Source organism: Myxine glutinosa, chromosome 1 (genome assembly GCF_964187855.1).
Source record: "Myxine glutinosa chromosome 1, kmMyxGlut1.1, whole genome shotgun sequence".
In the NCBI taxonomy this organism is placed as follows: domain Eukaryota; kingdom Metazoa; phylum Chordata; class Myxini; order Myxiniformes; family Myxinidae; genus Myxine; species Myxine glutinosa.
Window position 1 is genome coordinate 114,927,275 of NC_136261.1, and position 11,793 is coordinate 114,939,067.

Below are 11,793 nucleotides of genomic sequence, written 5' to 3' on the forward strand. Positions count from 1 at the left end.
TCATGTGAAAATAGCGGAAAGTTTAATCTTCCTGCTGAGATTGAAGTGAGTGGAAAATGTGGAGGAGAAATTAACAGACTGTTAGTATTGGGGAGAACAGCAATGTCAGGATTAACAAAGATCTGGAAAGACAAAGATGTGACAACACAAACCAAGAGGGGGCTGGTGAATACTCTCGTAGTTCATGTTGCAATGTATGATGTGAGTTATGGACAATGAAAAAGAAAGAGGAAGAATATTGACATTTTTGAAATGTGGTTTTGGAGACGAATGGTAAAAATTCCATGGACCTCAAGAAGACCAAATAAATCAGTGCTTGAAGAAATTAGACCACCATGTACATTGGAGGACTGATGTCAAAACAGAAACTCGTACTTTGGGCGCATCATGTGTGCAGAAACGTTAGCTTGGAGAAGTCAACCATGCTGGGTATGATTAAGGGAAGAAGAGGAAGAGGCAGGCCTTGTATGTGCTGCATGGATGTGACAAAGGATGCAACCAACTGTCTTTATCAGAGCATCAGGAAGCAGTGCAGGATAGGGATGTTTGGAGAAATCTGATCGTGAATGTCACGGAGTCAGACTCGACTTGACGGAACTGGATAACTGGTGAAAATCATTTTTATTTCGGGTATGTGTGTGGACCAGTGACACTCAGCCTATACACTGCCAATGTGTTAGTATTGTACATCCAATTTTATCCAGATTTCCAGAATGATGTAAATATGTATGGCATAGCGCCACTCACGGTGGGAGGAGGTATTAGAAGTCATACTAAAATACACCAATTCTGAGGGAATTATCCCATCTATAGTTTTGAGTGAAGTAACCATTACCATAAGGCCGGGTTCTTTGCTCGAAGAGAGAATTGCCGTCTTACACCACCTCCACCCAACCCCCCTCCCTTAACCCCCTTTTCTCCACCCCCCCCTTCCCCCAATATGTTATACTACTGTACTGTTTTGGTGGACTGTGTCGTTCGTTCACAAAAATGAGTTGAGTTATCACTGGCACTCTAAATAAATTCCAAATTGCTGGCACCTATATAGTCAAGCATCACACCTTTCCAGCTGGTTCGTGAAATATTTGCACCACAAACCTTTCCTGAGCGAGCCCACAATAAGGTGGAAATAATAGTGGCCTTTGAAGAGGTAAGAGTAATAGTAGATAAAGATGATTAATCTTATTAACCTAGGGGGAAGCTATTTCAATCATCATGTCAGTGCCATATATCACATTTTAAAGGTACGAGTATACCCGCTCTCCATGGGAGCGGCAGGAAGCGTCATGGTATTATCCTCTCTGGAGTATATAGATTACAGTAGATCTAGGCTCAGGTCCATTCGTCTGTGGGGGGTGTGATAAGCATATAATGCCTCAAAAACGGTTTTCTTCCCTTTCAGTTTCGTATTAAACAGCAATAGTGACTGCTTCCAAAGGTAATCATAGGGGTTTGTGGTGTATAATATTTTCTTACTTCCGGTAGGGGTCGTTGCTCCCATGAAATGCTACGATGAGCTATTTATGCACGATAACATGGCGTTTGTCCAAGGAGGAAAAAACAGGGGGATGAGATATTATTACTCCCGCCAGGGAGTAATGCATTCACTCGTGTCCGTGTGTGTGTGTGTGTGTGTGTGTGTTCGTGAGTTTGTGAACAAGATATCTGGAAAAGTTCTGCACGGATTTGGATCAAAGTTGGTGGGATGATTGCCCTTGGGATAAGGAAGAATTGATTCGTTTTTGGTGAGGCTCAGGATATTATTCCCGATCCAGGAATTTTTTGAAGGATTTTTTTACCATTGGAAGATAGGGCTCATTTTTTTTAACATTATCTTCTATATATTCTATATTTAACATTGTGATATGAAAATAGTTTTCATAATTGTTGTAAATGTAGTTTAAACTCGTGGTTATGCGTTAGAGCGGTGTATTTTTTTTAGCAGCGTCGTCTTCAATGTTTATTTTTTTTCTTCTAATAAAGACATATTCTGTCATTTTAAAACCACCAAAGTGTGTATTAGGTTTCCCCGTTTAATAAAATGTTTCGTTTGATACGTATAATGCTTTAAAACTGTTTGTTTTTTTGTTTTTACCTCAGAAGAGGTATCAACATTTAGCTCAGCGAATGTCATTCTCAGTGTCAGTATTTGATGAACTTATAAAGACTTATTTCCAGATTTGTCAATGGCTGAGGTATATTAACAAACGAATAAAACAGATTTGGCAAAATTCCAACTTTTATTTTTTTTAAAGATCGCATATTCACCCAGGGTTGTGACAGGCTGAAGAAGAAGAAACCTCACATGGGCTTCCCAGACCAAATAAATAATTCTAGTTCTGGCTCTGCATTTTTCAGGTTTATTACTCCCGCCAGGGAGTAACGCATTCGATCGTGTCCGTCCGTGTGTGTGTGTGTGTGTGTGTGTGTGTGTGTGTGTGTGTTCGTATGTTCGTGTGTTCGTGTGTTTGTGAACAAGATATCTGGAAAAGTTCTGAACAGATTTGGAGGAAAGTTGGTGGGATGATTGCCCTTGGGATAAGGAAGAATTGATTAGTTTTTGGTGAAGCTCAGGATATTATTCCGGATCCAGGAATTTTTTTTGGAAATTTTTTTGGGAAAGATTTTTACTGTTTTACTGCATTAAAGCTTTTATTCTTATTCTTAAATGATGTTTTTCTCCTCTAATTCCGAGATATATCAAAATTAATTCTCTGACAGTTATAGGGCTTACTTTCTTTTTCATTTATTGTTTTGGGGAGAGGGGATGTTAAACAAAACGTATTATTCCAACTAAACCCACGGCGGGAGTATGCGCTCTACTGAGTGGCGTTCTAGTTTGTATTAATATTGTTTTGTAATAACATAAATATTATCCTATTATCATTAATGTGGTTATTACCTTTGTTGTTAGAAGCAGCCTTGGGAAAACGCCACGATTAGCTATCTTAACACGTGTATACACCTTAACATGGATTTCATCCAAGACGGAAATCCCCCTTGGGTAGGGGAGCAAATGAGATTGCTAAAACCTCCATCATGTGACCCTTAGTCCTCCTGTCAAATTTGGATAAGTAACGACCAAAGTATCACCGTCAAAAATACACACAGACACCAAATTGCATATTTTAGGATGATGACTGCTAACACTGGTCAACAGCCAAAATGCTTCTGACTTATTTTCAACTGTTTCTAACTAATTTGGTGCCCACGAATCCGAATCTGACCTTAAAATTTCGCTATCACGTAACGTAGTTCATCATAAGTGTGGAAAAAATCTTTAGAGCATGCGAATTTCTTGATTAAGTCTCAATAAGTCTATTTATTGTCACAAAAAATAATATGAACTTAAAGTTTTTATTTACATCACATAAAAAAATGTAAATCTCCAAAAATAATATGAACTTTATAAAATTTCACCAAAAATAATATGAACTTAAAGTTTTTATTTACATCACATAAAAAAATGTAAATCTCCAAAAATAATATGAACTTTATAAAATTTCACCAAAAATAATATGAACTTAAAGTTTTTATTTACATCACATAAAAAAATGTAAATCTCCAAAAATAATATGAACTTGATAAAATATCAAAAAAAAAAAATGAACTTAAAGTTTTTCTTTACATCACATAAAAAATGTAAATCTCCAAAAATAATATGAACTTTATAAAATATCAAAAAAAAAAAATGAACTTAAAGTTTTTCTTTACATCACATAAAAAATGTAAATCTCCAAAAATAATATGAACTTTATAAAATATCACAAAAATTAATATGAATTTTAAGTTTAATTTACATCACGTAAAAAATGTAAATCTCCAAAAATAATATGAACTTTAAGTTTTTATTTACTTCACATTAAAAGTGCTTCTGAACTTTACTTTTGCGTTTGTAGGAGCAATCACTTTCACGCTGTAAAGTCCAACAGTAGTCGCCCATCACGTTTGGATTGAATCGGCCTTGATATCGAGTCTCCATGATGGCAATTTCCTGGTGAAACCTTCCTCCATGTTCATCACTGACATCGCCAAGATTTTGTGGAAAGAATTCCAGATGAGAATGGAAGAAATGTATCTTGAGTGACATTCGAGCACCGAGCGCCTGGTAACTCTTCAACATCTTGTCCACGAGCTCGTCATAATTTGGTGCTCGAAATTTTCCAAGGTAATTAGCAAGATCCACAAAGCTATCCCAAGCAACGCTTTCCAGCTCAGATAGTCTCGTTACAAAGTCCTGATTAGTGAGTACAAGACGAATTTCGGCTGTGGCTGATATTCCTATGGTATACTGGTTCTCAAAAACTGGATGTGCTCGTGAAAATTGGATGTCATAATCGAGATCTACAGGTTCATGTTGGTTAGAATCACCTCAAAATATACTAGAACCATAAAACGTTAAAAATTTTGTTGACCAGTGATAATTATATACAGCGAGCCATGAGTAAATAATTTGTCCATGCTACCAAAGTGACACACAACTGCCTCTTGGTTTCCATGCTTGGGATATTTAACACTCAAAACCTGATTGTAGATGGAAAAAGTATGATTGCATCTCCACAAAAAGGACAGCAATTTCAAGATGCAGCGCCAGCACATCCCCAGGGTAGTTGTAAATTTAATCAGACTCAATTCTGAAAATTTAATTCTCAGATATCCACCAAAACCAGGTGTCTTCATTTAGAAACAAACGACCAAAATATTCATCCAAGTGCCCTTATCCCTCCCCATCAGTGCAGCTGTATAGATATTTTTTCTTTTATGGTTACAGCCGTATCATGGTTATTCTTTACTAGGAATTCACTGCAGGAAATATTTTTTCCCGATACTCATGGAAACCAGACTCAGTGGTGTGTGTAATGGTTAAAACGTCCGCTCTGAGTCTGGGAGGGTCGGCAATTTGAATACAGTCCGAATCATAGCAAAATGTTACGTGCTGCTTCCTTGCTTGACGCTCAGCATTAAAAAGGATAGAACACGGACATTCAATGGGAAGGCAATGGCAAACCACCCGGTATACCCCTTGTCAAGAAAATGCTTCCGCAGCACAAACGCTCTGTAAGGAGTACAGTACATCAAAATCAATAAGACGTGTGTGGAAGTGAGACACAACTGCAGATATTAAACCGATATGGTATTGGTGTGTTTGCAATGTAATAAAGGTGGAGGTTAGTTTGTTATTGAAACTACCAAGCTCGTGATGGAATGCATGAAACTTTAACATCAACAGCCTTGTGAGGGTGCACTGAATATACATCATTCAAAACGTCATGAACCATTACGGTGCACAGAAAGTGAGGTGGAAAAGGTGAAATGCAGAAAAGAAAAGATTAAAAGAGAAGGAATTAAATCTTCAATTGCAATATCAAGGTGATTCCTACCCACACCCTTCCATGAGCCTAGATCCTGTATGTATGTATGTATGTATGTATGTATGTATGTATCATGTATGCATCTATGCATGTATCAATGTATGATATATACATGATGACCACTCATTTTGCACCGTGACAGTGCATAGGGCTGCCTCAGTCGTTTCTTGGCTATTGGGCACAACCATGGACGGGTAGCCACTCTGATGCAGGATACTCAAGTGGCTCATTCATCCAAGTAAGCTGGTACTCATTTTGCCAGTCTCAGAAGGATGACAGGCTGAGTCAACCCACCTGGAGTTAATTCAACAGATTAACAGGGGCTTGAACTTAGGAGCTTGCAATCTCAAGTCAGCAACCTTAACCATTAGGCCAACACAGTACGTACACACGTACACACACACACACACACACACACACACACACACACACACACACACACACACACACACACACATGTGTGTGTATATATATATATATATATGGATCCCATTCAGGTACAGCAATAGCTGATGGGATACCTTCATGGCGGTTCACCACTGATGGTATGAAATCGCATAATAACTGGTATATAACCGAAAGGTTTTCAGAGTCATAGGTGTATGCAGGACTCACTGCGTTGCCCTGATGAAGCCCCAACAAGGGCGAAACCAGGTCGGTAACTGTGAGTTTTTCATACACTTATGACTGTATCTGAACTAAGATCAAAATTATGCTCTGTCGGATGGTTCTTCCGAGAGCTTGACAGGCAGAGCGTACGTACATGACGGTGACGTCATTACGTGTGCTCATTAACCTGAAGAACTGAAATTATATATACATATATACAGTCATATATACACACACACACACACACACACACACACACACACACACACACACACACACCAGTTAATAAGTAACCTTAAAATATTTTCACAACTTGTTTATTGCATGTATATGTGTAACAACTGTTATTTTTCAACATAATCTCCATTGCGTTCAATGCATTTTTCCCAGCACTTTACTAAGGCCTGGATTCCTCTAGAATTAAAATATATTTTGTCTGCTTGTGTAGCCATTCGTGCACCGCCTCTTGGACCTCTTCGTCGGATCGGAAAGTGGTTCCACCAAGTACCTCTAAGTGGCCCAAATATGTGGTAATCCGAAGTGGAGAGGTCTGTCGAGTAGGGTGGATGAGGAAGACACTCAAAATGCAGGTCCTCGATTGTTGCAGCTGTAGTGCGGGCAGTATGGGGACGAGCATTGTCACGCTGCACCAAAACACCGGTCGTGAGTCGTCCACGACGTTTTGATCTGATTGCTGGTTTCAGATGATTTTTAATGAGGTTGCAGTGTGATGCACTGGTGACTGTGGTCCGCTTGGGCATGCAATGTGGGCCTCGTGGGGCAAACAAGTGGGCCTCGGCTATCCCAGAAGAGCGTCAGCATCACTTTTACACCGGACCGCTGTATGCGGAATTTTTTGGGCTTCGGGGAAGTTGAATGGCACCACTCTTTGCTTGCCCTCTTCGTTTCTGACTGAAAGTAGTGGACCCAGCTTTCATCCCCAGTCACTACGCGCTGTAAGAAAGTGCCACCTTCTGTTTCGTAACATCGCAGAAGGTCTTCACATACATCCACTCACCGTTCTTTCAGTTCGGGTGTGAGTTGTCTCGGCACCCACCTTTCAGACACTTTGCGGAACCCCAGCATGTTGTGAATGATATGGTGTGCTGAACAACGGTTAATGTTCAATTCAGAGACCACTTCATCCAGCGTAATGTGATGGTTTTCCTTTAGCACGCGCTCAACTCCTGCAACCATTTCTGATGTGTCGGCTGTGTTAGGCTGGCCTGAGCGAGCAGCGTCTCCCACACTGGACACTTCACTTTTAAACTTCCTGTCCCAGTCGTACACCTGATGCAGCGATAAACATGCATCACGATATTGCATCTTCATTCTGCAATGGAGTTCACTGGGATTCACACCCTCACTTCCCAAAAAACGGATGACAGAACATTGCTCCTCCCTGGTGGATGCTTCTAAGGGAGCCGCCATTTTGGAACTGCTCTACTGACGTCATATGCTCTAAATCTCTGTTGAACATTGCTCCTCCCTGGTGGATGATTCTAAGGGAACCGCCATCTTGGAACTGCTCTACTGACGTCATATGCTCTAAATCGTCATATGCTCCAGATCTAAAACAGGCAAAACATGACTCTTACCCATAGATATAACATATATCGTCAACAATTACACACATTACGTTCTCGAATTTATATCGCCATTTTAAGGTTACTTATTGACTGGCCCTCGTATATATATGTGTGTATCTGTATATATATATATATATATATATATATATATCTGACAGTGACATTTTTTGACAAACCAAAAAATATATATAAGTATTAACACCAAGGTAATGAAGCTAGAGCAGAGACCATGAGGAATGAATGAACCGTACACCTGCTTGGAATAACCACGCCCATAAGCCCCTCCTCCCCTCCCCCCCTCCACCCCCCTACCCTGTCCCTTTCCCTCATTGGTCACGCTTATTGTACAAGTTTGGAACACTGGGCATTTTTGTTGTGTAGGAATCTCAATGCGTGGTGAAGGTGTTTTCTTCCTCACACGGAAAGTCGTGCCTTATCAGATGATCTGAAGCTCTTAGGCGAGTCATGGCGATGCCATGATATAGTATCGGCGACAATCAATGCCACCGCACGAACAATTGGCACGCAACATACATGGATATATCGGTGTATGTTGTGGGAAAAGCGACCTTCGCACGACACATGGAGCTATAGTACAGCACAGCTGCATCATTAATTTATAAACGAGGTTTGAATAAACACATCCTTACAAAAACCTGGCATTTACCATTGGAGCATTGATTGCGCTGACGGGCTGGGAGCACGTCCATGGAGCTTCCCACGGATATAAAACAGGTAAAGTACTGGGAAACAGCGTCACCGGCAAAAGGTAACAGGTTTATGTAAAGAGGGCAATGTGCTGTTCGCTAACATCGGCTCTGAGCCAAGGCTGACGGAGGCCGGTCGGCCAGGGCTTACGGGTCGCACGTGCCGGTGCACGCGCGCCCGCGCGCACCTGCAGACATGACGTGCCTGTGCTAAGCAGGTACGAAACGCGTCCAAATCGAGCGCAAGGCAATGGCAAACACCCGACCCTGCTCATGGAAGGTTAATGGAGTCAGTCTGGAAAATGGCACATATCTATCCCGTCGCTGATGTATGTCCACTAAGCTTGTGTAACTGACTAACTGTTAAACGTCATTCAAACAGACTTTTATACATGTTATAACGTCATTCAAACACCCTTTTATACATGTTATAACATCATTCAAACACCCTTTTATACATGTTATAACGTCATTCAAACACACTTCTATACATGTTATAACGTCATTCAAATATACTTTTATACATGTTATAACGTCATTCAAATATACTTTTATACATGTTATAACGTCATTCAAACACACTTTTATACATGTTATAACGTCATTCAAACACACTTTTATACATGTTACAACGTCATTCAAACACACTTTTATACATGTTATAACGTCATTCAAACACACTTTTATACATGTTATAACGTCATTCAAACACACTTCTATACATGTTATAACGTCATTCAAACACACTTCTATACATGTTATAACGTCATTCAAACACTTCTATCTTTACATGTTATAACGTCATTCAAACACACTTTTATACATGTTATAACGTCATTCAAATATACTTTTATACATGTTATAACGTCATTCAAATATACTTTTATACATGTTATAACGTCAAACACACTTTTATACAATCATGTTATAACGTCAAACATACTTTTATACATGTTATAACGTCATTCAAACACACTTCTATACATGTTATAACGTCATTCAAACACTTCTATCTTTACATGTTATAACGTCATTCAAATATACTTTTATACATGTTATAACGTCATTCAAACACTTTTATACACGTCAACAACATACTTCCTCGTGCTCCCAGTCCAAGACTCCCCCGCCCCCCAATTTCAGGGTTATCATCCACCCCGCCCCTCCCCTCTTCCCCTGCAAGCGATTGTCACATCTCACCGAGGAAGACGCACACCACGTCGACTACACGTAGGACCGTCGCCTGCCGTTTCCTCCCAACGCTCTCCACCGTCTGAGTGCTCGGGACTCCCATCGCCTTGTGATAAGGAACGTCCGCGTTGGCCATTAACGCCTCGTTGACACCTTTTCTCTCACACCTTTAAACCTGTTGCGCTGGTTTGTTTTGCCCTTTCAGTCCTCGCACCACTCGACTCGACTCGAACGAACGCGCTTCGCAGGGACGCGCAGGGACTTTAAAGAGGAATGCAATCCCCTCCTCCTTCCCTCGTCCCTCTTCCCCTCCTCTCCTCCTCCCTTTCTCTCTCTCTCTCTTTCTCTCTCTCTCTCCTTCTCCACTCCTCCCTCACTTCACCCTCCCTCTCCCCTTCCTTTTCCTCGGACGGAAAAGCTTTTGGGAACTTTCTCCGCTGCGCACTTATTCTCAGCCCGTCTGTTGGTGCCGTCGACTCCACGTCGATCCTCCGTCCCCGTCTCTCTGTCCCATTGATACTCCCAACGTGTTACACCTCCATCTCTATCCCTGTGCGTGCCCCTCGAACGCCCCAATGAATGTTTTGTGTTTCTCTCTCTCAGAAGTATTTTTATACAAAATGTCGTTTTAAAACCTTTTCGACAAGTTAACAAATAAATTAATATTCGTGTGATGTTTATTTAAATATTTTCCACCTTTTATGCTCATACGAAAAATAATGATAATAATAAATAAATAACATACCTGTGCGATGATGTGCCCAAACACCTTTTTGACCTTCTCAAACTTCCCCAAAAGATTGATCGCTATCTGGAGGATAAACGATCACTACACCGTCCGCCCAGGTGCAGTTCAGGCCAGGTGTCCCATTCTCTACAGGTATGTAGTGTATTTAATGAAGGTACAGTGCGCTGGCAGGATAGCCTCGACCCAGAGGTATATTATGCACTCCAGGTGGGAAACCCGACACAGCTACACCTGTCATCCCGGTGTTTCATCAAGGTGTGTGCCGTCCTTCGGATGGACGCTAAACTGAGTATCCCATCTACCAGCATTAGTAGTTGGACGATGAAGATCCCACGGTGTCCTTCGGAAGGTGTAGGCAAGCTATCGCCGGCATCCTCGGCAGCAGCTCACACAATATAAACAAGTCCACCACCACCAGGTACTTCGGTTGTTTCACATGAACAGGAATGCTTTTACAGGTGGCACTCAAACTTGTTACTATATATATATATATATTTGCAGAGTGTTGGTGATGCTGAAGGAGTTCCTAGACAATGGTTGCACTCGGTGGTTTGCCATACTTTGGTACCCTCTCCCCATCTTGCAGCTATTTTGTCCCAATCCGAACCCCAATGTTATGCAAATGTGCGGATCAGGAATGAATCGTTTAACAAAGGAATGATATTTCAAATAGTATGTAAATTACCTGGCTACCTTTAACTCGTGGTCAGGTCATGGTTACAAAAATAATCCGACATTACTTGTCATTAATGAGGCCCGAGCCCGACGAGGCTTATTATTCTCCTTGTCGAGCTTGTGTAACACAAAGCAGCAGCTGCGGCTCGGACGCCTCCGGCAGGGCGAGCCACGACCAACTATGTTGCTGTTTTCATCAGTTTTACCTCCTTTACATGCACAACCAATTTCCCCTTTTCGAAGCACCCGGTCCATGCCCCCACCCTCGTACCCAATTCGTGACACTTACTGCAGGTAGAACCTCCGCAAGGTTCTTTGCTGTTTCTTCAAGCCAGACACTCCACAACTCTTTAATAAAAACTTATCGGCCACAACCAACACCCTTCACCCCTTACTCCTCTCCATCCACAACCAACATCCTTCACCCCTTACTCCTCTCCATCCACAACCAACATCCTTCACCCCTTACTCCTCTCCATCCACAACCAACACCCTTCACCCCTTACTCCTCTCCATCCACAACCAACACCCTTCACCCCTTACTCCTCTCCATCCACAACCAACACCCTTCACCCCTTACTCCTCTCCATCCACAACCAACACCCTTCACCCCTTACTCCTCTCCATCCACAACCAACATCCTTCACCCCTTACTCCTCTCCATCCACAACCAACACCCTTCACCCCTTACTCCTCTCCATCCACAACCAACATCCTTCACCCCTTACTCCTCTCCATCCACAACCAACACCCTTCACACCTTACTCCTCTCCATCTACACCCAACAACCTTCACCCCTTACTCCTCTCCGTGTACACCCAACAACCTTCACCCCTTATTCCTCTCCATCCACAACCAACACCCTTCACCCCTTACTCCTCTCCAACCACAACCAACACCCT

The 11,793-nt window shown here is 41.6% G+C and overlaps 1 protein-coding gene across 1 annotated transcript in view; it reads right to left on the bottom strand.

Moving 5' to 3' along the window:
* Positions 1-9,967, bottom strand: part of LOC137427741 (phospholipid phosphatase 3) — a 73,350-nt gene extending 63,383 nt beyond the window's left edge. Inside the window, exon 1 of the mRNA XM_068117447.2 lies at positions 9,478-9,967. Coding sequence (XP_067973548.1) covers positions 9,478-9,604 — 127 coding nt within the window. The 5' untranslated portion in view covers positions 9,605-9,967. The remainder of the gene's footprint in view (positions 1-9,477) is intronic.
* Between the last annotated feature and the right edge of the window lie 1,826 nt (positions 9,968-11,793).